Source organism: Gekko japonicus, unplaced genomic scaffold (assembly GCF_001447785.1).
Source record: "Gekko japonicus isolate JY-2015 unplaced genomic scaffold, Gekko_japonicus_V1.1 scaffold185, whole genome shotgun sequence".
In the NCBI taxonomy this organism is placed as follows: Eukaryota; Metazoa; Chordata; class Lepidosauria; order Squamata; family Gekkonidae; genus Gekko; species Gekko japonicus.
This window is the reverse complement of record NW_015176457.1, coordinates 1,599,224-1,625,369: the sequence shown is the minus strand read 5'-3', so window position 1 is coordinate 1,625,369 and position 26,146 is coordinate 1,599,224. Positions and strand designations below refer to the sequence as shown.

The 26,146-nt window shown below is 41.6% G+C and overlaps 1 protein-coding gene across 2 annotated transcripts in view; it reads right to left on the bottom strand.

Moving 5' to 3' along the window:
- STOX2 (storkhead box 2) overlaps nt 1–26,146 on the bottom strand; it is a 178,565-nt gene that overhangs the window by 7,875 nt on the left and 144,544 nt on the right. For both annotated transcript variants that reach the window (XM_015426977.1, XM_015426976.1), the window contains exon 2: nt 14,307–14,459. In XM_015426977.1, coding sequence (XP_015282463.1) covers nt 14,307–14,459 — 153 coding nt within the window. The remainder of the gene's footprint in view (nt 1–14,306; nt 14,460–26,146) is intronic.

Here is a 26,146-nt window from a genome sequence, read left to right as displayed (position 1 = left end):
AGGGTAAACAGCTGTCACTGGGGATAGGAAGATGGACTACGATCCTTTCCCAATGCATCATTTTCTCAACCCCACCCAGCTCCCTGGACCCGCTTTTCTCCTTTGAGGAAGGAATTGTATAGTTACCATATAAGTGTCTGCATTTCCTCACACACAAACATACACAAGGAAAGTAGCAGAATTGGGGACCTGACTGGGATTGGGAAAATGTTTTAAGCTCTCCCCACCATGATGCAGTTCTCCTCTAAATCTTACATCTCCTATTGCTGCTAACCCTTGGAAAAAACATACAGGATATTTGCTCATGGATCTCCCAACAACATGTCTAGTTTTGTCTGTCTGTTTTTCACTTACTTCTTGCACTTCAGGTTTATTAAATAGAAAAGAGAAAGCATTAGTGAAGTGTGAAAACTCATTTCAAAAAAATGTTTTTGGTGAACTTTAAAGGTCAAAATCACAGCTTCCAAACACCCAGAAAACATTGCAGGGTACCCATTCCCTCTTCAATTCTGGTAAAGTATTTCTATCCTAATTATCTGACACCCCCCCCCCCGAACATAAAGTCATAGTAGAAAATGGCACAGTTCTCCTCTTCTACGAAAAAAAAAATCCTGCAAAAATTAGGTTAACATTTCCTTTAAAACCACATTATCTCTAAAACAGTATCTTTTACAGAAAGTTCAGCGTAACATTCATCACATACCAAGGGAAAGAGTTATTTCATTGTCAGGCCAAAGTTAGGCCTGGTCTATACAAGGAGCAGAATTAGGTGGTAAGAAGGTGGCAGAGAACACCACAGCCCAGTTACTATCAGGCACTAGGGAAAATATACATGTCACACATAGCCTGCAGTTACCCTACAGGTTACCAAGTTGTATTCAAGAGAAGACTGCCAACTCTGGACTGGGAAATTCCTGGACAGTTGGAGAAAAAACCCGGGGAGGGTGGGGTATAAAGCCTCACAGTCCACCCTCCAAAGCAGCCATTTTCCCCAGGAGAGCTGATCTCTGTCCCTTGGAGATCAGTTGTAATTCCAGGAGATCTCCAGGCCTCACCTGGAGGTTAGCAATCCTAATTCAAGGTTCCGCTCATCAAATACAAAGCCCTTAGACCCACATACCTGCGGAACTGTCTCTCTTGCTCTGCTCTGCTGTGACAGTTTCACTCATTTGAACAAAGTCTTCTGAAGGTGCTACCTGTGCATGGGCAAGACCAGCAACTTCCTGTTCTGCATTGTCTGTGGTGGTTCCCACCATATGCAACAGCCAGCCTGAGAAGGTCAGGAAGGCCCCCACACTCCTAACAATTCACAGAATGTACAAAACAGAAATGTTCAAGAGGGCATTTCTATAAAGGGATTAGAACTGCAGTACAACGGAACAGCTCAGAAAGTTGCTGTTACTAGGGGAATAAACTGTAGTCTGTTGCAATGTTTATTATGTTATTACCTTGCTTAACTGCATTGTCTTCGACCTTTGCAATCCACTTTCTGTATTAAAGTATGTCAAAACTTACACACTTTTTTTGCACTGTTTTCTATTGGATGTCTTATGCAGTCTGACTGAATTGTCTTTTTATGTTTTATAATCTGCCCTGAGTCTCAGTGAGACAGGCAGTCTATAAATGAAGCAAATAAATAAAACTACCACCAGAGAAACTATGCGGCTAAGATATGAGATGCTTCAACTGATTTCTTCCACACTATTAATGCACAGAAGAACTTTTCAGAGCAACTCTATACAATATAGTACATCCCACAACATGAAACCGTCTAGCAGAAAATATGGATGAAGAGCTCTTCATCAACTATCCTATTTCAAGTTGTACTGCCACCAAATACCAGAAGCAGGGCCCTTTCAGATCACTTCTTTTGGTAGACCAAAAAATGCACAAGAGAAAGTAACACTGTGAGATAGCTTATGAAAACTGCATTAGGATGTGCTTGCTTGTTCAAAACCATCTTAGTGTTATCATACAATTGTGAAAATTCAGCTATTAGAAAATAGCTTTAATTATAACATAAAGCAGTTAAGATACACCTATTCACTATTGTCTGCACTGAAAGCTCCAATAGTTAATAAAGTTATAAATTGGCCCATTTATTTTATAAATGCTGAAACACAGAAGCAGAAATTACATATAATTACACAGAGTTGAATCCAGCTAGCTGTTTCACTTGGTCTGGTTGAATTCCCTTTCTTATATCCTACACAACTTTTGTCTTTGTAGGCCTTAAGATGTCCAGTATAGCCTTTCTGATGGATCCCGCCTCTTCCCTTTTTCAGCATCAGAAAAGCTGGTTGGCTCCATCCCAATTAAAACAAACAGGAATGACAGCTGAGGGTATAACAAGAGTTTTAGACATTATAGTTAATCAAGAAGCATTAATACAGAGATTAGAAAAACTGGGAACAGCTTCTGTCATGAATGAAGCAATGGTTCCTAAAACTAAACTAAATCTGTGGTATCAAATATAAGACAGAGGAACTTGATAATAAATACTGAAGAGCTACTATGAAAATCAGAGGATAGAAAGGACACCAAGGTGACAATCTGCCAGCATATCTGGAATATTTATTTTCAGATTGAGAGGATTCAGATCATAAAAAACAAATTGGGGAAATGCAGGCTGGATCCAATCCACAGAAAATAAGTTCAGAGAATAAAATAAGACAGACGACAAAAGTATCTGTCCTTAATGTCTAACTGGAAAGGAAAACACACAACTTTCAAACAATTCTCTCTCCAAACTAGCAAAGGATGAACTGCCCTCAGCACACTCCGTAATTAGCCTGTATTTTGAAGGTTTCTCCAAAAAAAGGCTGAAGGTCTTTCAAAGAGAATTCTTCAAGAAAAGTGAACCTCATGGCAAAGCAGACATTACAGCACAGCTATCCCTACGTTAAGTTCAGCACCTAGAACAAAAAACGCAGTGACAATTTCAGAGCCTTATTTTTACTATACAGTTTCCTTGAAACAGAATATGGGTTTTAGGGTACATGAAAGCTATGCAATACAAACACCTAATTGCTAGGAGAATTTTAATTTTCTTTATTCTGAAATTAATTTATTTTACTGGGTTTAAACATTTAGTTATGGCAGTAACTTTTCAGCAATTTCAATCTCATCAACTGTGATTAGACAAATAGCACAAAACAAAAGCGGAGGGTTTTTTAATTTCTGAAAACACATCTTGAAAGCTAGCAAAATGATTTCTCAAGCATAGCCCATAACCCATCAAATTCGAGTATACCTATTTTACACTTAGAGAAGGAGAGAGAATTAAGAATTAAACACATTTTAAAGATCATATAAAATTCACAGTACCATTAGAACTAGAAATATGATGGGTTATTTTCCCTTATCTTCCTTTAAGTAAATGTGGATGCTTCATCTTCAAAACCCACTCTCGTTTCTCCATTTCACCAGTAAATTCTTCCAAGAATAACAACAAAAAGAACTTAAGAGAAGCTAGAATTTAAAATATTGCTTGACAGCAGTGGTGTTATTTAAGATTATGTAGTGCTTTAATAATTCAAAAGCAAAATCTGTCTGGACACTGAATCACCAGACATGTACATTTTCTGCATCTCAAGAGAGCATACTGTGCCCTCCGCTGAGCTTCCAGACAGAAGATTATGTCTTGTTTGCCACTCACAAAAGAAGACTGACCTAAGGTGAACTCAGTTAAATGTAAGGCACGTTTCAAGCTGTTACATGTAAATTGGATGCAATTTAGAAAGAAAATGCATACGAATCCTCCTTTTGGCCACAATGAAACAGGGCAACTGTTAGAAGAGAACAGCATTTTTATTTTCCAAAGACAATGGCACCAATTGCTGAATTTCAGTTTTCAGTATACATATTCAGCTATCTTGACTAAAAATAGCCAACTGTTCTGATGATTTCTCCTGTTTTTCATGCCTAAATATACAAAATAATTCCTGTTCTACACAGTTCTTTTTGAATAATCTATACCTCCTCACCACCAGGGCTTTTTTTTGTAGAAAAAGCCCAGCAGGAACTCATTAGCATATTAGGCCACATCCATGACAGCACAGCTCATTAGCATATTAAGCCACACCCCATGTTACCAGAAGTGTAGTCATCCAGCCACACCCACCTTATTCTGTTTACCTTGTTTGTTGTCAAAACCCAGGGCTTTTTTTTTGGAGCAGGAACTCCTTTGCATGTTAGGCCACACCAGCCCCGTAGCTAGAGATTATTGGGGGAGGGGGCCTGGAGGGGGTCTCAGCTAATTAAATAAAAGTTAATCACATTAATTCAATTTGGGACTGGCCCGGGAGAGAGGGGGCCCAGAAGAAATGCTAGGGGGCCAGGCCCCACAGGCCCCGTGTTAGGTACGGGCCTGGGCCACACACCCCTAATGTAGCTAATCCTAATGAGTTCCTGCTGTTGGGTGTGGCCTGTTATGCTAATGAGTTCCTGCTGGGTGTGGCCAACTTGGGAGCCAGCCGGAACTCTGTTCCTGTGCGTTCCTGCCCAAAAATAGCCCTGCTCACCACACATCTCTGTTGGGACTCTGGTCTACTATGTAATGCAACTCCTAAAATTCTTTTGGTCTGTCCTGGTTTAGCCTCAGAGAATATTGTTTAACCTCTCTTTAAAGAATAATTTGTATCAAGGAACTCCTTGGTATTTCTAATAAGGGGTCATCTTAGAATGAATGGCTTTAATGTGTATTCAGTATGACCTGCCAGGTAAGAGAATGCGATGGTACTCTTTTTTCTCCACTTGTTTCTCTCAATATGCCTGAATTTACTTTCTGTTTTCCTGAAAGAACCTATTAATTTGTTTCTGGGTTGTTCAAAGCAGTTTTCACCCACAACTTCTCAAACCTTGGATTTGGGTGGGTTTATCACTTCTACCCTAGGATGGTTTGATTCCCAAGAAAATACTGGCACAAACATATGACTTGAACAGTTTCAGATACTTGAGCAAGTCACCTGGGTGGAATCAAGCCATCCTACCTGTATTCATGCCTATTAAAACTTGCTGCAAAGTGATGTTCAGGTGAGACCAAGGTGTTGGGTTGTCCAGAGCAGATTTTATACACATGAACAAAATGAAAACCAACAAACTTCTTTTAAAAAGCATATGACAAAGCCTAAAAGATCATATATTTGATAGTCATATAACAGAAACTATGTTAAAGCTAGGTTCATGTTAAGGGCAAATGTCTAGCATAGATGTAAAATTTAAATGTTTAGCTATTACCCGGTATTCCAAATTGTTAAAATTCTCTACAGGAGATCTAAAGCTGGTCAAATTAACATTATATATTAAATTGCCATAGTAAACATAGCTATTCCAAATACTAAAGCATAACAATAAAGAAGGTATATTTTATACAAATTCATATTCCTCTATTATGTTAATAGATATACAGATTTATGAAACAAATTCCAAATACTGCTAAATCTTCTAAAATGATTTTCTCCTGAACTGTCACTATGATTTAATGAAGGGAAAAAAATATCACTGGTCCCTGAGATACTAGTTTAAAAAGCAGAGAGCTCACTAGCTGATAAATAATTAGCATTCATTTCTGATACAGCCATAGTCTAGATTTGTACCTGTTCAATTACTCCACAAGCTAGACAAGTAGGTACAAAATCTCACACTGAGGAGATAAGTTTATACTTCTAAAGATACAATTTTCAAGTTATTCAGTCCTGAGGCAGTCCATGGAAATCAAGTAGCATAATCAGACTGAGGACTAGCAGCTTTGGATAAGTAACCACAGTTGATAGCAGTTTAAACTGTGCCGGTTGTATCAATTCAAAAAACAAAACAAAAAGCACACATACCAGAATGATTATTATTAGCAACATCAAGGACGATGCAGCGGAACTAGTGGTACTGGGCTAACACACGTTGTGTTCATAACAGACAAAGTAATGGCCACTCCTGCAATTTAACTTCTGCTACTGCAAAGTGCTAACTGTGGTAAACATATTACAGCTATGAAAATGTTTTATGTGACTGACTGGGTTGCCAGGTCTTTTTTGCCTGCCAGCAAATGTCACTCCCCGTTCCCCCGAAACAGTGGTGTCTCACGCAACATACCTGTGACACCAAGAAGTGACGTCAGGAGTAACACTCTGGTATTTTGGGCAAAACTCTATGGTAAAATCGGCATCAAACCATAGAGTTTTGCTCAAAAGAGCAGAGCATCCCCCATGACACTGCGTGTGACACTGTTGTTTGGGAGGCATTCGTGCTTACCTTTAAAGCCCTATACGGCCAGGGGCCTGCATATCTTCAAGACCACCTCTCCCCATATGAATGAGCCCTGTAGAACATTACGTTCTGCCAATCAACAACTTCTGGTTGTCCCTTGCCCAAGGGATGTCTGACTTGCATAAACTAGGGCCAGGGGTTTTTGGCCCTGGCCCCTGCCTGGTGGAATGAGCTATCATATGAGATCAGAGCCCTGCGAGACCTACTACAGTTCTGCAGGGCCTGAAAAATGGAGCTCTTCCACCAGGCCTTTAGTTGAGGCAGTGGGCATCCATTTGTGATTACCCCCCCCCCAGTGACCACAGATCCTGGAAGCCAGACTGGGACCACATTATCTGCTGTTGAGGCACATTGCTGTTTTAATGCTGATGTTTTAATGAAATAAGCATGATTTATATATTTTAAATTGATTATTGTAATATGTTTTTAATATTGTAAATCTGCATTAACTGCAGATACACATATGTTGTTACTCGCTCTGAGCCTACAATGTGGGGAGGGCAGGCTATAAGTCTAATGAAATAAATAAATAAATAAATAAAATTCCCTCAGGAGCCTGCAAGAACAGGGGGTCCCCTACACCCACTGGGCAAATGGCCACCCTAGTGACTGCCACATCTGAAACACAGATGAAATGCAAGAATGCAGTCCCTCCTATGCCACTTCTAAGGCCTTGGTCACAGATGCTTAAGAATTAGCTGGTAGAATGGACAGTACTCCTTCAGGACGCAGGTGGGAGATCTCATTTTTGAATGCTCCTCCATGTTAAGATGCCATGCAAACAGAAATCCACAAAGCAAGCAACCTTTCCCCCCCTGATATTCTAATTTTCTGTCTGCTTGAGGATTTTTTGTAATTCGAAAGAACACTTAATGCTGGAACCCATCCTTCGCAGTTTGAAGCGATGCTGTCTATTCTGCCACCTCAGGTTGGTGCCATCTCATGAGATCTGTTTCTTCTTCCTCTTATTATTATTGTTAATTTATTTATTTGAAATATTTTATGCTGCCTTTCCACCCAATCAGGGTCCACAAGGTAATGAACATAAGAAACATCAAACATTTAAACAATGAAAAAACAGTTAAAATTATAAAATTCAATTAAAACACATAAACAAAGAACACTGGAAGGATGGCCAATTATTGTTACTGGGGGTATGCTAGATGCAGCAAAAAATTCTTCACCCACTGGCAAAAGACACCAATAGAGGGAGACAGATGAAATCTCCCCGGGGAGAGTGTTCCAAAGTTTTGGCACCCTTTCTCGAGTTGCCACCTTTCTAGCTTTAGACAGCGGGGGCAACCAAAGCAGGGCTTCCAAGGATGACTGGAGTAAGTGGGTCACACTCCTTCTGTTTATCTCTTGGTGCATTTCATCCACCCGAGCGACGAAGGCCATTTCAATCTCATAACCAGGCCTGAATCCAGATTAGAATGGATATAAACAATCCACTTCATTCCAGAACCTGTGAAGCTGGCCAGCCACCACTTATTCAATCACTTTGCTCAAGAATGGTAAATTTGAGACTGAATGGCATTACAGAACTCTCCTGGGTTCAGAGTAGATTTCTTTAGGAGTGGACACACTACTGCCCACTTCAGCACAGGAGCAACCTCCCTGTCTCTCAGGGATGCATTTACTGTCTCCTGGAGCCAGTCTGCACCCCTCCCTAGCATATTTAAGCAGCCATGGGGGGCAAAGGTCATACAGACAGGTGGTAGGTTTCAAGCCTCAAAGAATCATGTCCACATCCTCAGACTGCACAAGCTAAAAGGTATCCCACACAACTGGATAAATTAGCATCCTTGGACCATCCGATCCTGTTGCCGCTAATGTAGAGTCCAAGTCTGAACAGATGTGTGAGATTTTATGTACAAAGTGCTTAGCAAAATCATCACAGCAACCGTACAACCGTATCATCAGGAAAATCTCCCCATGCCACCTGAAAACCTATTGGGTCTATCAGGCTACAGGGTGGATCATGTTTCTAGCCACCACGTACAACAGTGATTGGTCCATTTGACAATAAGGGGCAGGCATCCTTTGCTAACCTTTTATGATTGAGATTTTTAATAAAAAGGAAGGGTGCCCAGCTCTCTCTCATGTTTATTCTATAGAATGCTCACATCAAGCACACATGGGTTCTATGTCCCACAATGATAGCCCTTTAGCTATGGCTGCTTTCATTAAGAGTACCATAATTAATAAACTCCATCAAAAGGAAGGATTAGTTGTTGTAGATTTTCCGGGATGTGTGGCTGTGGTCTTCGCATTGTAGAACCTGATGTTTCGCCAGTAACTGTGACTGGCATCCTCAGAGGTATAAACACAGAAAGATGGGATACTCTCTGTGTCAAGGTGAGAAGAAAATGGTAGGCAGTAAATTTATATCTACTCCAGAAGGTGGGTAGGGAAGGATTGTTTTTCATGCTGATGACATTTTAATTTACCTGACAGGTACTGAAGTTTCATTACTTGCAAATATGTAGAGAATCGGAATAATTTGGACAAGAAGTCGAATACATCATTAGGCTACATAAGAGTTATATACATTATTACTGACAAGCTGGCAGATTGTAAAAGATACATTCCCACGTCAGCAATAAAAAAAAAGGTAACGAGGGAACCACTTATTGGAATAAACTATTCATCAGATCATTAAATACAAAATTTAGCCCTATATGAAATGGCTCTGCTTGAGTGACTTCAGGCCAGTCACACACTCTAATCTACCTCACAGGATTGTTGTGAGGAGATGAGGAGGAGAACGATATATGTAGCCTTGGGTGAGAAGAAATGCAGGATATAAATGAATAAGTATTCATTAATAATGAATGAATGAATAAACAAATATTCCATTATTTTATATGATATCTGTTCAGAGTACTATCAAGTAAAATGGTGAATTTCATCAAAACTGCAAGTTACGAGCACGTTCAATGAGCGTTCAAGTTAGCTTTTAAGACCTACATCAGCAAGCCCCCCCCAACCTAATTATGGAAAATTAACTACTAAATACAGTTTTTTATAATTACCAAAAGCCAAGCTGAATTGAGGAATGGTCAGTCGAAACATATTCCATTGCAGAACCCAAATGCCATCAGCAAGGAGAAGAGGTACCTGAATGTGGAGAAGCAAGGAGAAGAGGTACCTGGACCAAGCCCTTCCCGCGAACTCCTCCCCCAAAGCACTTTGTTGTAAATGGCTTTGGAAGCCAATCTTTGGCTGAAACAAGGGGTAAAATAATATTTCACAATAAAAACATAATTGTATAATGGAAGTACATGTTTTGCAATGATGAACTTGGCATGAACTAACATTTTTGCAAATAGATTAGCTACATGGTAGTAAGGGCAACCCGCTGCAGAAATATTCAAAAAGAGGAAAACAGTGGAAGTTTACCACTCATTTTTTTAATTCTCAGACTCGATCCAACGTTGAGTGACTAAGAGAACTGTACCTTAATTTGTCTTTAGGCCTGCTGCAAACAGAATACGCCAGCTTGTTCTGTTCTCTTACGGAGGTGTACTTTTGCAAGAAGGGGCAACATCTCCTACTAGTCAATTTCTACAAGTATAAATCCAAACTCTACATCGAAATACTCTAATTTCAAGTGCACAGTGGAAGTTACTACTAAACTACATGGATTTCTTTCTTCAATGTTTCATTCTTCTGAAAAAAGTTATAAAGAGCCAACTCAGCTCACACAAAATGCAGAACAAGCTTTTGAGCTTATCAGGATAGATGTTCAGTTATCAACTCTATGGCCTATTATGAACAGGTGTTTCCCCTCGCTTTCACCGTGCATGTCTGTTGGGTTTTCTTTGTCATTCTGCATTGATTTTCATCACTTCAGCGCTCGGTTCGCTTTCTGGTCACTGTTTCCCTGGGTTTTCTGAGAGTGCTTTTGTGCTGATTTCCCCCTTTTTTCATTTCAGAGCCAAAGGTAATTCAAAAGTTTACAGATTCCCTCAGATTCCCCCCTGCCCTTTTGCCACCCCTCAAGGGTCACTCCCTACCCACATTCAGGTCATTCCACCCACTCTGCACCTTCCACCATCCTCCTCCCTTCACTGGTGTACAAGCTCCATTTTCGCCTCGTTTTAAAATTTTAATATTTTTTGACAAGCCGCATGAGTCTAGCAATATCAGACTCAGATTGCAGAATTAAAAAAATTTAAATGATGGGGGGAGTTTAAAAGGAGCTGCACGAGGTTTAGTTCCTTGCTGTTATTGACTTGAAAGGGGGTTCGGAGAGGAGGCAAATAGCAGTGGGGGCGGGGAGGATTTCAGTGCTGCATACAAACAAAATAAAGGGAGGGATTGTCAGGGCAGAATGAAATTGACATGAGATATAAAGAGAGAGAGAGACACTGGGATGGGAAGCCTAAAGCTTTGAAAACATTTTTCCCTTTCATGCTTTAGTGAACAAAGTTGTGTGTGTGGGGGGGCATTTTGGCAGTCTCTGGAAGCCTAACATTAAAATGGCAGCTGAGCTGCATGGACCTTCCATGAACCGCCAAATTTAAGAATCTCTTGGGGTCGATCCATTTGGAGGAAGAGTACAACCCGCACAGGACAGGCTTAAAAAAAACTGCCAAGATCATGACCAGTGTGCAGGATCAAATTAGAGAATCGCAGAGAAAACAATGCAAATTTGCAAGGAAGGGTAGGAAATTATTCTTACTATGCAGTCGCACTAGGGCATCGGCAAAAATCCCCCCCCCCTTTTTCAATTTAGTGGCACGACTAAAAAAGCTCTCCAGAGGACTCCTCCCTCATACAAATTGCAGCCCTGTGCAAAGTGTGGTAGAGTTCCAGCCAACTTTGCACAGGTGTGTGCATACACACACATACACGTTGCCAATGATCACAGGTGGCAATGCCAGTGTCAGTAGGTTCTACCATGCATTCTGTACACTCAACATATTTCCTCATATTATGAGATCCTGTGACTCTTTTACAGTGGCCAATAACTCAGCACAGAACCCTCTAGTACTTGGCAATATGGAAAAGGGGCTTCACAGCTGTTTGGCAGTTTCAGAAAAAGTCTGGTCAGTCTCAATAGTGGTTTTCCCCCCTTTGCCTGTGTTCCTTTCTGTTCCTTATTCAACAAACTAACGTTAAAATGCATGCACAAAACCTGAACCATGAGAATTTAAGTGGAAGGTGCTTGCTGGACACTACTCCGCAGCTGTGATAGGGCAACTGTGTAGTTTTTAAAAATACTTTGGACATCACCCCCCACACGGCACAAGTGATGTTCCACCATGATTTTAAAAAGTACATTTTTAGTATAGTAGCTGAAGAATAAATACACTGAAGGAAAAAGAATGGTGCGTAAGGTGGGCATAGAATCAGAAGTTGGAATGCTCTGAAAAGATGTGTGTGCATAATGGGCCTTTGTCAGACTAGATGCTATAAATATTTTTTTTTAAATTAAGGATGGAAGCAAGCAGATTTTCCAGGTCAAGATCTTAAGACCCTGCTTTGTCAGCCATTGGTGTTACATGCTACCAGGCTTGCAGTTTAATTGCTGTAGGTGTTAGACAACAGCACTTGCATTTTGGGAAGATGCGAACAGTGGAGAGTCACCTTTTTTGGATTTAAAAAACCCAGAGTCCAGCAAGGTTCAAGTGTCACTCAAAAACTCATGTGAGGAGCAAAGTTCTCTTTGCAGGCTGAGAGCAGATGAAGCAGTTTGGTAGTGTATATTTTAACAAAGGACACACTAGAAAACGTTCCTGTTATAATCTGTTCAATTTGCAGGAAAATCTGACATCAGTGCTAGATTTTCTCCAACATGGATCATTAATTTCACAGTCTTTGCAGAACACTGGCAAACCCTAATAAATAAAGCTACTGGTAAGAAAGTGTGACAACAAGAATCCACATTGTCTATCTAAGCACATATGTGCAGAAGATACCCCAAGCATACCTTAGTCTTTGTCAGTTGGAACACAGTGGGGGAAAGGAGATGAAAATGAAAACTAGTAACATTGCAGTGAAAATAAATGGTCAGGGGACTATGAATTTAGAAACAATTTTTTTTCTATATAGCATTATCAAGAAACAAAAGAAAGAGCCCTGACCTAGATAGCCCAGGCAAGCCTGATCTTGTCAGATCTCAGAAGCTAAGCAGGACCTCAAGGGAATACTAGGGCTGGGACACAGAGGCAGGCAATAGTAAGCCACAGGGGTCATTTCCTGCAGGAGCGCACAGAAGCGGAGCTCTGGCAGTAAAGAGCCCAGGGGGCGGGCATATGCGACAAGACCCACCCAGCAGCCCTCAGTCAGAGCAAGAAGCAGCCAGGTAAATTGCAGAGCCCCCCTTCCAGTCCAAAACAATCCAGTGGCACCTTTAAGACCAAGTTTTATTCAGGTACAAGCTCTCCCTCCTCTGCGAGGACAGATCTGCACGTTCACCCCTCCCCCCAATAGCTAGCAATCCGAAACAGTCCAGTGGAGCCTGAGCGGTGGGTGTTGCCTTTTGACACACTTCCAGTGATGTCAGGGGTGTGTGGCATATGCAAATGAGTTATGCTAATGAGTTATGCTAATGAGCTCCTGCACCTCTTTTTCCACGAAATGACCCTTGGTAAGCCACCTCTCTGAAACGTCCAAGTCCCACTAGGGATTGCCAAAAGTCAACCATCTGACTTCCAGGCATGCACACATACAGACACACACAAATACTCAAAAAAGAAGAAGAAACAGACGAGACAATACCAAATCAGAGGCAACAGTGGAATGAATAAATACATCCATGGTCCTCTTTAAAAATGCTTCCAACTCTCTCAGAAAAAGAACTAGTATTTTCTTCTGTCCTAACACATTCCAGTATCATGGATTACCAACAGGTCTATATATTGAGTTAACATTTAAAATAACACCAAACTGTTCAGTGGTGTACATTCAGTGTGCACAGTAAGTGCAATGGCAGCTGTGAACAAAACTAGCCATATGAACTCACATCATGTCATTTAAACAATCAATAGCATATGTTTGAAAATACTACTCTTCTAAAATTTCCCTCTCTGATCAAATTTCTTTTTTCTAATCCTTAATCACATCCTAAAAGACCAATAGCTTCTGATTCAGAACTTTCAATTACATCTTGTTCAAAGAACTGAAGATTTCAAAGGACTGGAACAAGCTTCCCTACATCCTCCCAGATTAGTTTGGCCATTAATTGGTTATATATGTCCAAATACAGACCAGTTTCTTTCACGTGCTTCCGGAGATGAAAGAATCTGAAGCAGGTGAGAGGCCTTGACAGTTATGTCTACAGTGTATAGGAATGGTAATTTACTAATGGTTTACATTGTTATTGCTCACAATTCTAAAAGAACATGTATCTCATCAGAATTTTAGTTTCTTAATTTTTCTCAAAGTTTGTATCCCTTTCACTGGGAAAATTGGGGGGGGGGCATTTTCCTATCCTTTCTACAAGCTCTTCCAATCCTATGCAGTCACATACAATAAGCCCCATTAAAAACCTTGGTGTAATTTACTTCTGAGTAAATATGCACAGGCTCAAACTGCATATCTGCTTTTCAGCCTCAACATTTTTTCAGTTCTTATTTGGGGGGGGGGAGGTTTCCGACATTTTAAAATTCACAGTCCCATTCATTGTAACGACTTAAGAGGAAAACCCTTAACACAAGGAAGGAAGGAAAGTCCAGATGGAATGGGTATTTTGGAGTTCCAGAATGATGCAAAACTGCCTCCTGGTAGGCGGCAAGAGATACGTATTTTCAGAATGCAAAACATTTTAAATGTCCAAGTTTTATAATAAGCCTTTGAAGCAGTTAAAGAATAGTGGAAGAAAAATCACATTCTGAATCGTTCCCCCTCCCCCCCAACACACACAGAGGAATGACATACCACCCCCATCCCAAATTCACTCTCCTATCCTGTTGCATTGCTCCTGCCCCCGTATAATGTTGAGCTAGCTTCTCAAACTTTTCGTAAGAGTTGCTGAAAATGACTTTAAAAATATCTAGGTCAACACGAGCAGGGCGACATTAGCATACAATTACCTGGGAAGCAGGTTGTTAGGTGTTCCATTAGTGCTTCTTGCGTGACTTGTTTTCGTGCTGAGTTCATTGCAGAGATGGCCAAGCAAAGGATTTCCCCAAGTGGGATAAACTGTGATTGACTGATGGGAGACATACTGATGGGTGATACATCACCTGCAGAGAGATAACGGACTTTCAGCCAACTGTGTTACTTAACGTTATCTATCAGTCAAGATGACTATATGCAGACAGAGTGATACTTCCATCATAGTTCTGCAATAAAATCTTTACAATGCAATTCTTACTTACAACATATTGACCCAAAACCTTGTCTCTTTGTTCTGAAGTATAGCTCTTAGGATAACATAATGGACTGGATTTTAATGTTCTGTTTAAAATTATGATGCATACATAGCTCAGAAGCCCTATTTTAATGTGTGGTTTAGAGTATAAAGGAGCAAGGGAAACAAAGAGGGGATGTCTAGATAAATCATAGCACGAACAACTGCTTGCCAGGAAAAAAAAAATCCCTAATAAAAATCTCACATGTGACAAAGAGAAGCTGTATACATACATGACTAATATAAATGTAGATGGCAGGAAGGAGAAAGTGGTCTTGATTTTGAAAGAGATCAGCTGAATTATTTCACTTCTTTGGCACAATCAATTGCTTTACTAAATATTTAATAGGCTCTTCTATTTGAGCAGTCACTATTAACAAGTGCTTAGGTTACCTACATGCTGATTATGAATTTGTAATTCTGGTTCAGGGTGGGTGGGATTAGGAGCTTCAAGCCAGCTCTGGCACACTTTAAAGCATAATATCAAGAACTGCTTGGATTTCAACACAACACCAACACATGCTTGCCCCAATCCAACTAAGTGCACACACACAGAAGCAGGCTGCCACATGCAAAATACCCAGCTAGGGGCAAAATCCAACAGCTAGCACAATGTACATGAAGCCCTTTTGGGGAAAAAATCTAAACACTCCCTTACTACGGGTTTCCAGGAGGTGGCAGGACCTGCACCTCCATCTCCCAACAGCTAACCAGCAGGATTGATCTTTTTGCTAGAGGAACATAACCATACAATCCACAATGCAATACTGAATTGGACATATGAAAGCCCATTGATTTCTGTGGATTTATTTGCACTTAACTCTGTGCTGGATTCCAGAGGGGTTCCCAATGTTAATCTGTTGCAGCAAAAAAAATAAAATAAAGGAATCCACCTGAAAATTAAAGATAAACAAATATAGATGTGGCATATTTATTGGATTGCAGCCAGTGTTCCCACTAAGCTGAGTTAGTGTGAGCTAGCTCACAGTTTCTTAGCCTCTGGCACACACATTTTTTGCCTTAGCTCAGGAAGGATGGCTCCAGAGCAAACTAATTTATGCAGCAACTAAATCGCTCGCTCACAACTTTAATGCCAGGAGCTCACAAAGTAGCATTTTTGCTCACAAGACTCCACAGCTTAGAGGGAACATTGATTGCAGCCATGGCCCTTAACAGTGTGGCAGATTATACATTTTTTTTTAAAGTATTTACTTGTAGCATGACCACATATGAAGCTGCCTTGTACTGAATCAGGTGATTTGTCAAGGTCAGTACTGTTACGCTACTCAAACCACCAGTGGCTCTCCAGAGCTTCAAGTGGAGAAGGCCTTTCACATCACCTACAATATGGTGGTGTTTTGTTTTGTTTTGAACTGAAGATGCCAGGGATTGAATTTGAGACTGTCTGCATGTCAAGCAGATACTCTACAACTAAGCCAAGGGCCCCCCTCCCAAGCATACAAATTGTTTCTGAATGCTTCTGCATACCCGGAAGTTATCTTGAAATTTCTGCTGTGAACACTTACACTGGTTTTAAAGACCCATTTACTTGAACCCAATTGTTCCTGCCAGCCCAAAGCCTACCATAGGTCACTGTATTTTACTTACTCAAAGTTACTCTGTTTATCAGACAGAAATACTAGATTTTTTTGTCCACATGTGCAATCAAGAAAAAAAAGAGAGGAATCCATCTTCAATTCGCATACAAGTTACAGCCACGAACAGTAATTTTAAAAAGCTTGTGCATAACCTTGTTTTAGGGGATCATCAACATTCAGGGGCATCATCCTTCAGGTAAATAGTTTGTTTATTACGATGGGAAAAGAACTTATCTTCACTGCTGCCAAAGTTAATTCTGTAGTCACTTTAGAGAAGTCTAAGAACTGTCTACCAGAGACCCTTTGTGACTCCTCATCTACACACTGGTGAAACTCAAAGCTTCTCTTTCTCTCACCTACATAGGCACTAACTTCCTAGGTTTTACATCTCTTGGAGATCAGGAAATTACAAATACTATGCAATTATAGTTAACAACTTCTTAGATATTCAAGCAACACACCCACCTTTAGTACCATAAAAACAATATTTGCTCAAGTCTTTTGTAAAGATGAACAGTTTTTAAAAATTGTAGTTTCTCTTCCTAATAGGGTTACCAGCCCCCAGGTCCCACTGGGGTTTCCCCCGCTTTTGGGGGCTTTGATCTGCCACCAGCCAGCTGTCTGGTGAAGAGAAACCCCATCCACAAATAGGGACATCGCACGCGATGTCTTACCCACCCCCAGAATGCCCCCCAAATCTCCCCAATGCAAAACCGAGGGGACCTGGCAACCCTGCTTCCTAACAAAGGTTTTGGGAGTTTATTTCTTCTGAAGCTTACTTGTGGGGGGATCACTGACCATATGGCTCCCATTAACTTGGTCAGATGCTGGCTTCAAGCAGTCCTCTTTTGAAATTAAATTACCGTACTCAACTTTGCAATGTTGATGTTACAAATTAAATGGCAAACTGCAGACTCCAGAAAAAAAAAGCACTTTTGCAACTTGACTGAATATTTTGTTCTCATGCACCCAGTCAATGGTTTCACTCACACTGTTGTTAATTGAAAGAAATAGCGGACAAATTAAAAGATGGCAAAAATGTTTCCTTTTGCTTTCATACTGTGCTACCTAGACACTCTAAAACATTCTACAATATAGTACTCCTTGAGGACTGGATGCTTTATATATATCTGTGAATTATCAATTGTTTATGGCCCCTCTCCCAGTGCCTGCTGACAGATAATATGATTAGACACTGGAGCACCTATACTCATCTGATATGAGGCATGGGGCTTGAAGATATTGTTTATTGTGCCGATTGTTTTATTGCTTTTACTGTTTTATAGATTTATTCCATGTTGTAAACCACCCTGAACCCACGTGTAGGATAGGGCGGGGTATAAATTGAATAAATAAAATGAAATGAAATGGTTAATTAAATAACTAAAATATTGTGCAGAGCTTTGATTCTGGACCAGTGTTCCCACTAAGATGAGTTAGTGTGAGCTAGCTCACAGTTTTTAAGCCTCCGGCTCACACATTTTTGCCTTAGCTCATGAAGGATGGTTCCAGAACAAACTAATTTATGCAGAGGCCAAATCACCTGCTCACAACTTTAATGCCAGTAGCTCACAAGATAGAATCATTGCTCACAAGACTCCACAGCTTAGAGGGAACATTGTTCTGGATCTTCAAACACACTTAAGATACATGACTATGTATCATTATCCCCATATGAAAGAAACTGAAGGAGATCGAAAATGCAGCCATTGGATCAAGGCTTTGCAAACAGTGCAGACGTGTGCAAATGCCAGTACAGAAGCATATCTGCAGAATCACTTGTTCTATGTATTTTAATGGCATTCCATTAAATTCCTATGTATACGCCACACATTTCAACTAATTTTTATACAAAAGAAAAATTACACCATTATAAAGACGCAGAAAAATGAACATTATCCTGAACACATATTTTTCCAATACATACCATGAATTATATTGTTCAATAAATTTGTTCACAGTCCAGAAAATCTTTGTGTAAAATTAATCTGGATTCAAGTCCAAATCCCTTTAGACCATTCCGATACTGGAAGGACCTCTTATTTTATTTCTAATAGGAGATAATAAACAGTTGTGTAACTGTGATAAATTCACTACTAGTAGACACCATCCTCACTGATCGCTCCTTTCAACTAACAAAATAAAACTTTTTTTCCCAAAGGTGAACACATTTTTTTTTTTGCCCTACACTGAGTCAGAACACTGGTTGATCAAGGTCTGTACAGGCTCTCCAGAGTCTCAGGCAAAGGTATTTCATATCATCTACTACCTGCCCTTTTTAAAAATGAGGGTACCAGAGATTAAACCTGAGAACTTCTACATGCAAAGCAGATACTTTTATCACTGTGTCAGGACCACATACGTATTGCATAACCTGTCATCTTGTTAATTATGTATATTTTTTGTGTCAAGTCAGTCTAATCATTAAAACTCCTACGGGCGGGGGGGGGGGGGGTGTTCCAAGGCAGAAGTCACTCAGAGGTGGCTTGCTATTGCCTGCGTCTGCATAGGACCCTGGTATTCCTTGGTGGGAATACCTCTGATACAGGTTTGCGCAACTAGATTTACAACCCAAACATACATCCCATACTACCTAATAAATACTCCAGTTCAGACTAAATAAAATTGGAATGTAAAACTAAAACCTAGTATAAGCATTGGCTTACATCCTTTCCCAATCCTCATATCACAGAATTAATATTTTTTCAAATTTTAACAATAATTAATAAAGCTGATGAGAGAACCTTTTACTCTGCTAACTCACCATTCAGATACTGTTTTGTTCCATATACTTCCTTGTACGGAACAAATATGCCTCATATGAAAATAGTAAAAGATTGAGGGGAGATTATGGCACCCATTTTAGCAGAATCCCTCCTTCATATGCCCTCTAATGGTCCTTTTACAAGTCTTTCCAGAGAATCAAATTATTCCATAGATGATATATCACCAATTGTATTTGTAGCTGTTAATTGTGCATTATAAAAGATTAATGACAGTGGTGATAAGCTAAGGACGTAAAATTGATACCACGATTTATAACAAACAGATTATTTTTCCTATTTCTATAATAGTATCATAACATTTTAATCATCTTCTTGTTCCGGTTAAACATCTTTCTCCAGTTTAAATGAATCATTCAGTACTGAAAGCTGTACAACATAGTAATATATTATGATGTTACGCATTTCCTACACCTAATTTCTTGCTTTTTATAAAGAGACTAGGAATAAGGCCTGTTGTGGAAATAAATACAATAAGCTCTGGCCTTGGGCACTCAGTATCAATTTGCTGTGGTGACCTCAGCAGGGTATAATGACACAGAGGCCACTGTTTTCTCCAGGGGAATTGATCTCTGCCATCAGAAGAGCTGTTGTAATTTTGAGTGATCTCCAGCCCTCACCTGGAGATTGGCACCAATAGTTCCTCAGGAGGAAATGGCTGGTTTGGAGGGTGGCATCTATGGCATTGGACCTGTCTGAGGTCCCATCCCTCCTCAAACCCCACTCTCTCCAGGCTTCACCCCTCAAATCTCCAGGAATTTTCCAACCTGGAGTTGGCAACCCTATCTCCTTTCCAGCCAACCATCAGCCTACTGTTATCTGCCCATCTGACTTCAGCTTTCCATCTCCTCCCTCCTTCTTGCAGCCTCTACCTAGGAAAAGTACTTTCTCCGCAGTGGGGATCAAAGCAGCACACATCATTCTCCTCTTGCCCTTTTGATCTGCACAACAACTCTGTGAGGTAGCTTAGGCCGAAAGTCTGTGAGTGGTCTGAAATCACCTAATCAGTTTCCACAGCAAGAACCAGGGTCTGGCAGACCCTGTTCTGAAGTGCTAATTGCTACACCACACTTGCTGTCCTAGGGGGGCTGCTGCTGGTGAACACGAGCAAGCAGCCAGGCCTAGTTAAGTCATGCCAGTCAGGTGTCATCAAGTCACCTAGAGGGCGCTGCCAGGCCTAGAGTAGCCAACTTCCAGGTGGAGTCTGAAGATCACCTGGTATCACAACTGAACTCCAGACAATAGATCTCTCTCCCCCTGGAGATTGCTTTGAAGGGTGGACTCTATAGCATTCTATTCAGCTGAGGCCTCTCCCCTCCCCAAACTCTGGCTTCCGTAGACTCCACCACAAAATCTCCATGAATTTCTGAACTTGGAGCTGGCAACCTGAGTCAGGACTGGCTCCAAAGAGTTCCCCACAAAGGTCAAAGTAGGCCTGGAAAGGGTCTCCTGCCCCTGCCCCTTTACTGACAGAAACAAGCTTGGGTTGCCTAGCATAAGCCACTGAGGGAAAAGTGAGCCCCACAGCAGGAGGAGAAGAGAATGGTTTGATGGCCGGTGGGTCACCTCAGTAGTCAGCCAGCTGCGGAGGAGCCAAGCAGGAGAAATGGCAACAGTAGAAGCCTCTTCTTGAGCAGGGAACAGCCATTTCAGTAGCCTGCCAGACATGGAGGCGCAAAACAGCAGCAGGAGAAGTGTCTTCATCAGGATAGACAGCCGTTTTGGCAGTTTACTCAGACCAGGAAGAGGGGCCAAGATGGTAGTGGGCGAGGGAGAGGAGCAGACCCAGCACCCAACAAATGGCATGAGTACTCTTGAGTGGCAGTTGACAGGCCAATGGCTGATGAAGCAGACAGCACAGCCAATGGGAGAGCTAGAAAGTGCCAATACGCTAGGGCTTTTATATATATAGGATTCTTGGTGGCTTACTCTACCACAGAAATTTCCATTTATTAACTTCTGTCAATTATTCCTATATTAATGTATTAACTTGTAAAGAAATATTAATAAACAAAAACAGTACTTTAAGTAACAAATTCATCACGATGGTAAAAACAGAATACCAGAAGACAGTATTCTCAACAGATGCCAGCCATGATCAAATGTTCAAGTTCTCCTGAGGGAAGCTATTTGTTTGATGCTACAGTGCTTGTCTGTTCTTACTCAGCAAGGGTGGGAAGATGGCTGCCACCTGAACTTTTGCTTCCCTCCTACTGCTTGTACTTAGAGACTAGGCATGTCCATATGTGTGAGCCATGGCTCACAGCTTGTGGTCTTGATGGACAGCCCCACTGGATCCCAGACCAGCCAGGATATTTAGTGTACCCCTTTCCATTTATTTACATTGTATTTCGTTTGTTTAAATTGTTTGTTTATTTAAACTGTACTGGTTTTTTACATAAGCCATTTTCTATGCCCACTGGGGAGAAAAGCAGGATCAGAAATGCCCTAAATAAATTTATCTTTTTATATGTAGTTCCTCAACATCAAAGTTGTACCTACTCAGGTCATGTCAGAATGTGAGCTCTTCAGCTTGCGGTCCAAAACCTGGAGCACAACTAAGAAGCAATAACATCTCCAACAAATTGTGCCATCACTTTGGAATAAGGAGAGCTAAAGCTGTTTTAGTCACATAATACAAGTTGTGTAAATATGCTAGCCTGTCTCAGATATGCTGCATGTTTTTAGCCAGAGTTTTCCATGTGAATGTTAAGAATTTGATATATCTTGATGCTCTGTAGATTATAAAGGCACCTGAAACAAACTCTGATCTATTTAATATATGCTGCAAATATATCCATGAATCCTGAGAAACCCTCTTTGGAGAAACGCCTACATTTTTCTGACTAATAAATGTTTAGCAGTTAAATATGCAGTATATTCTGACACGTACTATACCCTAATCCATATATTAACCAAGTGGTTGCCAGTTAACACTGTGTGGCAACAGACTATTTACAGTATTATAAGTTAACGATCCTCCCTCTTTTTAAGCCTGTGTGTCATGGAAGTAGGAGTATGCATCATTAAACAGGCAGGCATAAGTACCAGTGGAAATACAGTTGGGTACAGGAATATTCTATAAAAACGTTGCAATTAATCGAGGATTCAACTTTTGTAAAAAGAGGACAAACACTTTTTAGAGTCAATTTGCAGGACTAGTCCCAAATAATATATAGATGGTAATAGGGCAAGGCGCAGTTGGTTAATACGGACAGAAAGGTTGTTGTGGTCACCCAGCCCTGTAGCCAGGATTTATTTCATGGAGGGGGGGGGCTCTGGGGCAGCTAATTTAATTAATGCAGCTGGGACATGTGTTTCCCCATCTCCCCCCCCCCCCATGGTGCCACTCACACAGTAGCAGCTTCAGCGGCTCTGGCAGAGCCACCACAGCCATGGCCCATTTGCCTGCCTGGCACCAGAGACGCGCTGCCTGGCCCCAACCAGGAAGCCAACCTGGCCTGCCCTTTTGGGGGCACATGAGGCCTGCCCCAGCCTGCCTTGTCTGCTCTCCACTCTCCTTGAGTGGCTCACCTTGCTCTCCCTCTCACTTCCCCACCAGCTGCTCAGTGAGCTCAAGGAAGGTCAGGGACTTCTCGAGGGGGGGAGGGGGGAGACACTGTGCGCCCCAGGCTCCCCCCCCATCAGTGCAAGGAAAAGCTTCCAGCTGGTGTGTCTCTGGGAGGGAAGAGGGAGGCAGTGGTGGGAGGCTTTAGGGTGCCTGCTGGGGCTTTTGAGGTACACACCTACTGGGGCTTTGGAGTACACGAGAAGGGGTTCAGCCCCAAAAGCCTCACTGCTGGCTTTGGCCCTGGATGCACCTGGATGCACTAGATGAGTACAAATACCCTGGGCCAGACGATGTGCCCCTGAGAGAGCTTGTAGGGCCTCTGTCCATCAGCTTCAAAACCTCTTGGAAGATGGGAGATGTGCCACAAGACTGGAATGAGGTCAAATGTTATCCCAGTCTTCAAAAAAGGGAGGAAGGATGACCCAGGAAACTATATCCCAGTCAGTTTGGCTGTTCCAGGGGGGGAAACTCGAGCAGATTTTAAATGGGTCCATCTGTGGTCATCTAAAGGACAACCTGATGATCTGGGGAAGTCAGCCTGGATTTGTCCCCATCAGGTCCTGCCAGACCAATTTCATTTCCTTCTTTGATAAAGTGGATTGTGGGAACGCCATTGACGTTGTCTACCTTGATTTCCGTAAAGCTTTTGGCAAATTTCCCCATGATGTTCTGATGGGTAAACTGGAGGACTGTGGACGGGACTGTAGGATAGTTAAGTAGATAGGGAACTGGTTGGAGAACTGCACCCAAAGAATAGTTGTCAATGGCATTACATTTGATTGGAGGGAGATATCCAGTGGGGAACCACAGGGTTTGTTTCTGGACCTGGTACTTTTCAATATTTTTATAAACGATCTGGATGAGAGGGTGGAGGGACTACTTATTAAATTTGCGGATGACACCAAATTGGGAGGATTCAATGAGATAGAATTCAATGAGATCTGAACACACTGGAAAAGTGGGTGGACGTGAATAAGATGCAATTCAAGTGCAGAGTTCTACATCTGGGTAACAAAAATGGCAAGCAACAATACTGGATGGGGGACACATTTTGGATAGCAGTGTATGTGAGCAAGATCTTGGGGTACAGACGGACTATAAAGATGAGCAGTCAGTGTGATGCAGCAGCAAAAAAGGCTAATGCAGTCTTGGAGTGTATCAGCAGAGGTATAACATCCAAATCACAAGATGTCATAGTCCCTTTGTACACTGCATTGGTCAGGCTGTACCTAGAGTACTGTGTACAGTTCTGGAGGACTCATTTCATAAAGGATGTGGACAGAAAACAGTGGGTACAGAAGAGAGCAACAAAGATGATCAGGGGACTGGAGATCAACCCCTACAAGGAAAGGCTGAGGCACTTGGGAATGTTTAGTCTGGAGAAGAAGAGGTTTAGGGGGGACATGATTGAGAGGCTGTTACTTAGAAAAGGGCAGGGAGCTGTTCTTCTTGGCAGCAGAGAATAGGACTGGCAATAATGGGTTTAAATTACGGGTGGAGAGATACCGGGCTATATATTAGGATTTTTTTTTTAACAGTAAGAGCAGTTCAGCAGTTGAACTGGATGCTTTAGGCAGTGGTGAGCTCCCTCTCACTGGCAATCTTCAAGGAGTGGCTGGACAAATGCTTGTCAGGGATGCTTTAGGCTGATCCTGCACTGAACAGGGGGTTGGACTTGATGGCCTGTATGCCCCCTTCCGACTCTGATTCTATATATTTTACCTTCTGAAATTAAGCAAACTTTATACACTTAAGAGAGAAGACGCCAGCTCTTTTCTTCAATCAATTTTGCAATTGCTTTCTCCATCTAACACTACTATCCTAAAATGCATGTTTTCAATTATGACACTGCCAAACTTTTAACAGGACTTGACTCCTGTGATAATCATGGAAACAGACATTATTCAGAGCAAAATTTTGTTTCAGCATGTAGACAAACACCTCTAATGTCTCATCCGCTGGAATCAGAGGAAGCTGCAACAGTCCTCTTTGAACAAGAGGAAACTAAAAGCAGATTATCAATCAGTCACCAACCTGAGGAATGTGCGCAGAATATCAAAGTCTTCATAATTGCACCCTTGCCTTAAAACGGATGGCAAATCTACCTACGATTGCCAAGATATCAAACATATTTAAAATGAAAATACCAAATGACCAAATGATAAAACAAGTAGGCAAGAACCAAGCAGGGTAGAAGCTAATCGGTCTACTCAGTAGGTTAAAGCACAAGCTGATTCAACATTTCCTTTCAATCAGCAAAGGTTGAGACTCAATTGCAGGATTATATAAGGAACTCAAAGTCCCTCCCTTTCCCGTAGCCAGCTCCCTGATCCTGCAAAGACCTACAGAGTTGCATCTTCTTCCTTAGAGAGGCTAGATTACACCAGTCCCTGAGCTGCCCAGTGTGCACTCTTCCACCTCATCCAGGCTTGGGCTCTGGCTCCCTGCCTCCTCCCTTCCTGGGGTCCTGGGAATGGCTCTGGAGGTGCAGGAGGTGGACAGGCCCAGTCCGGAGTTTCCTTGTCTGCTGGTTCTAAGGGAACCTGAACAGCAGCTTGCTGTTGGGGGGGAAAAGGCCTGGGGTCTTCCCAGTGAGTTTCTGGACTGGACTGTACAACAAGCTATGAGGAGCTTTTCTCCTGAGGAGTCTCCACCCCATATGCAGGTAGGTCTAGGGCAGTGGCGGGCAAACTCATTAGTCAAGAGAGCCAAATATCAACGGTACAACGATTGAAATTTATTTTGAGAGCCAATTTTTTTAAACTTTAACTATATAGGTAGGTACCTTGTTATTGACTTAATTAGGGTACTCCTAAACTGGCCTTTGCTAAAAATGTCCTCAATCTGATTGAGGTACGTTCGCTGAGGTCGACCCCTTCCAACTCTCCCATCCACACTCGTCTTGTGTACTTGTTTCGTCTCCTTTCATTCATCCTCTCTATATGTCCAAAGTATCCATAAAATTAAATCATGACAAAATAAATAATGACAAACACTAATGTGAACAATGGCCTTGCATCTCCTTGGAAAGTTTGGGTAACTCAGGTTTGTATGTTGTTGTTTTTAATTTTAGGCACGCACTAGAGAGCATCAATATGTATGGCCTCGCTGGACCAGATTCAAGGTTCTTAGCTAGCAGCTAGCATTCTGTTCCCAACTGCAGCCTTCCAGAGGCCTCTGGAAGCTCAAAGAGCTGTTTGCCCTCCCCCATTCTCTCAACAGCATTTCATATTAAGAGGTTCAGTGTCCCTGAACGCAAGCTTGATTAAGTTCACAATATATTTCATCTCTAAGGGTTCCCCTCCCCAAACTTCCCATCCCCATCTTGTGGCAGTGGCTTTCACAAGTTAATTGGGCAGGGGGGGCAGTTTTCAGAGGTGTGCAACAGTCATCCTTCCTACCCAGCTCAGCTGTTTCAAGCATGCAACACCGAAAGCAGAGTCGACAAAAAGTGGCCACTCAAAGTTCCCTCTAAGCTGAGTTAGTGTGGGCTAGCTCACGCCGGCTCACACATTTTTGTCTTAGCTCAGGAAGGATGGCTCCAGAGCAAACTCATTTATGCAGTAGT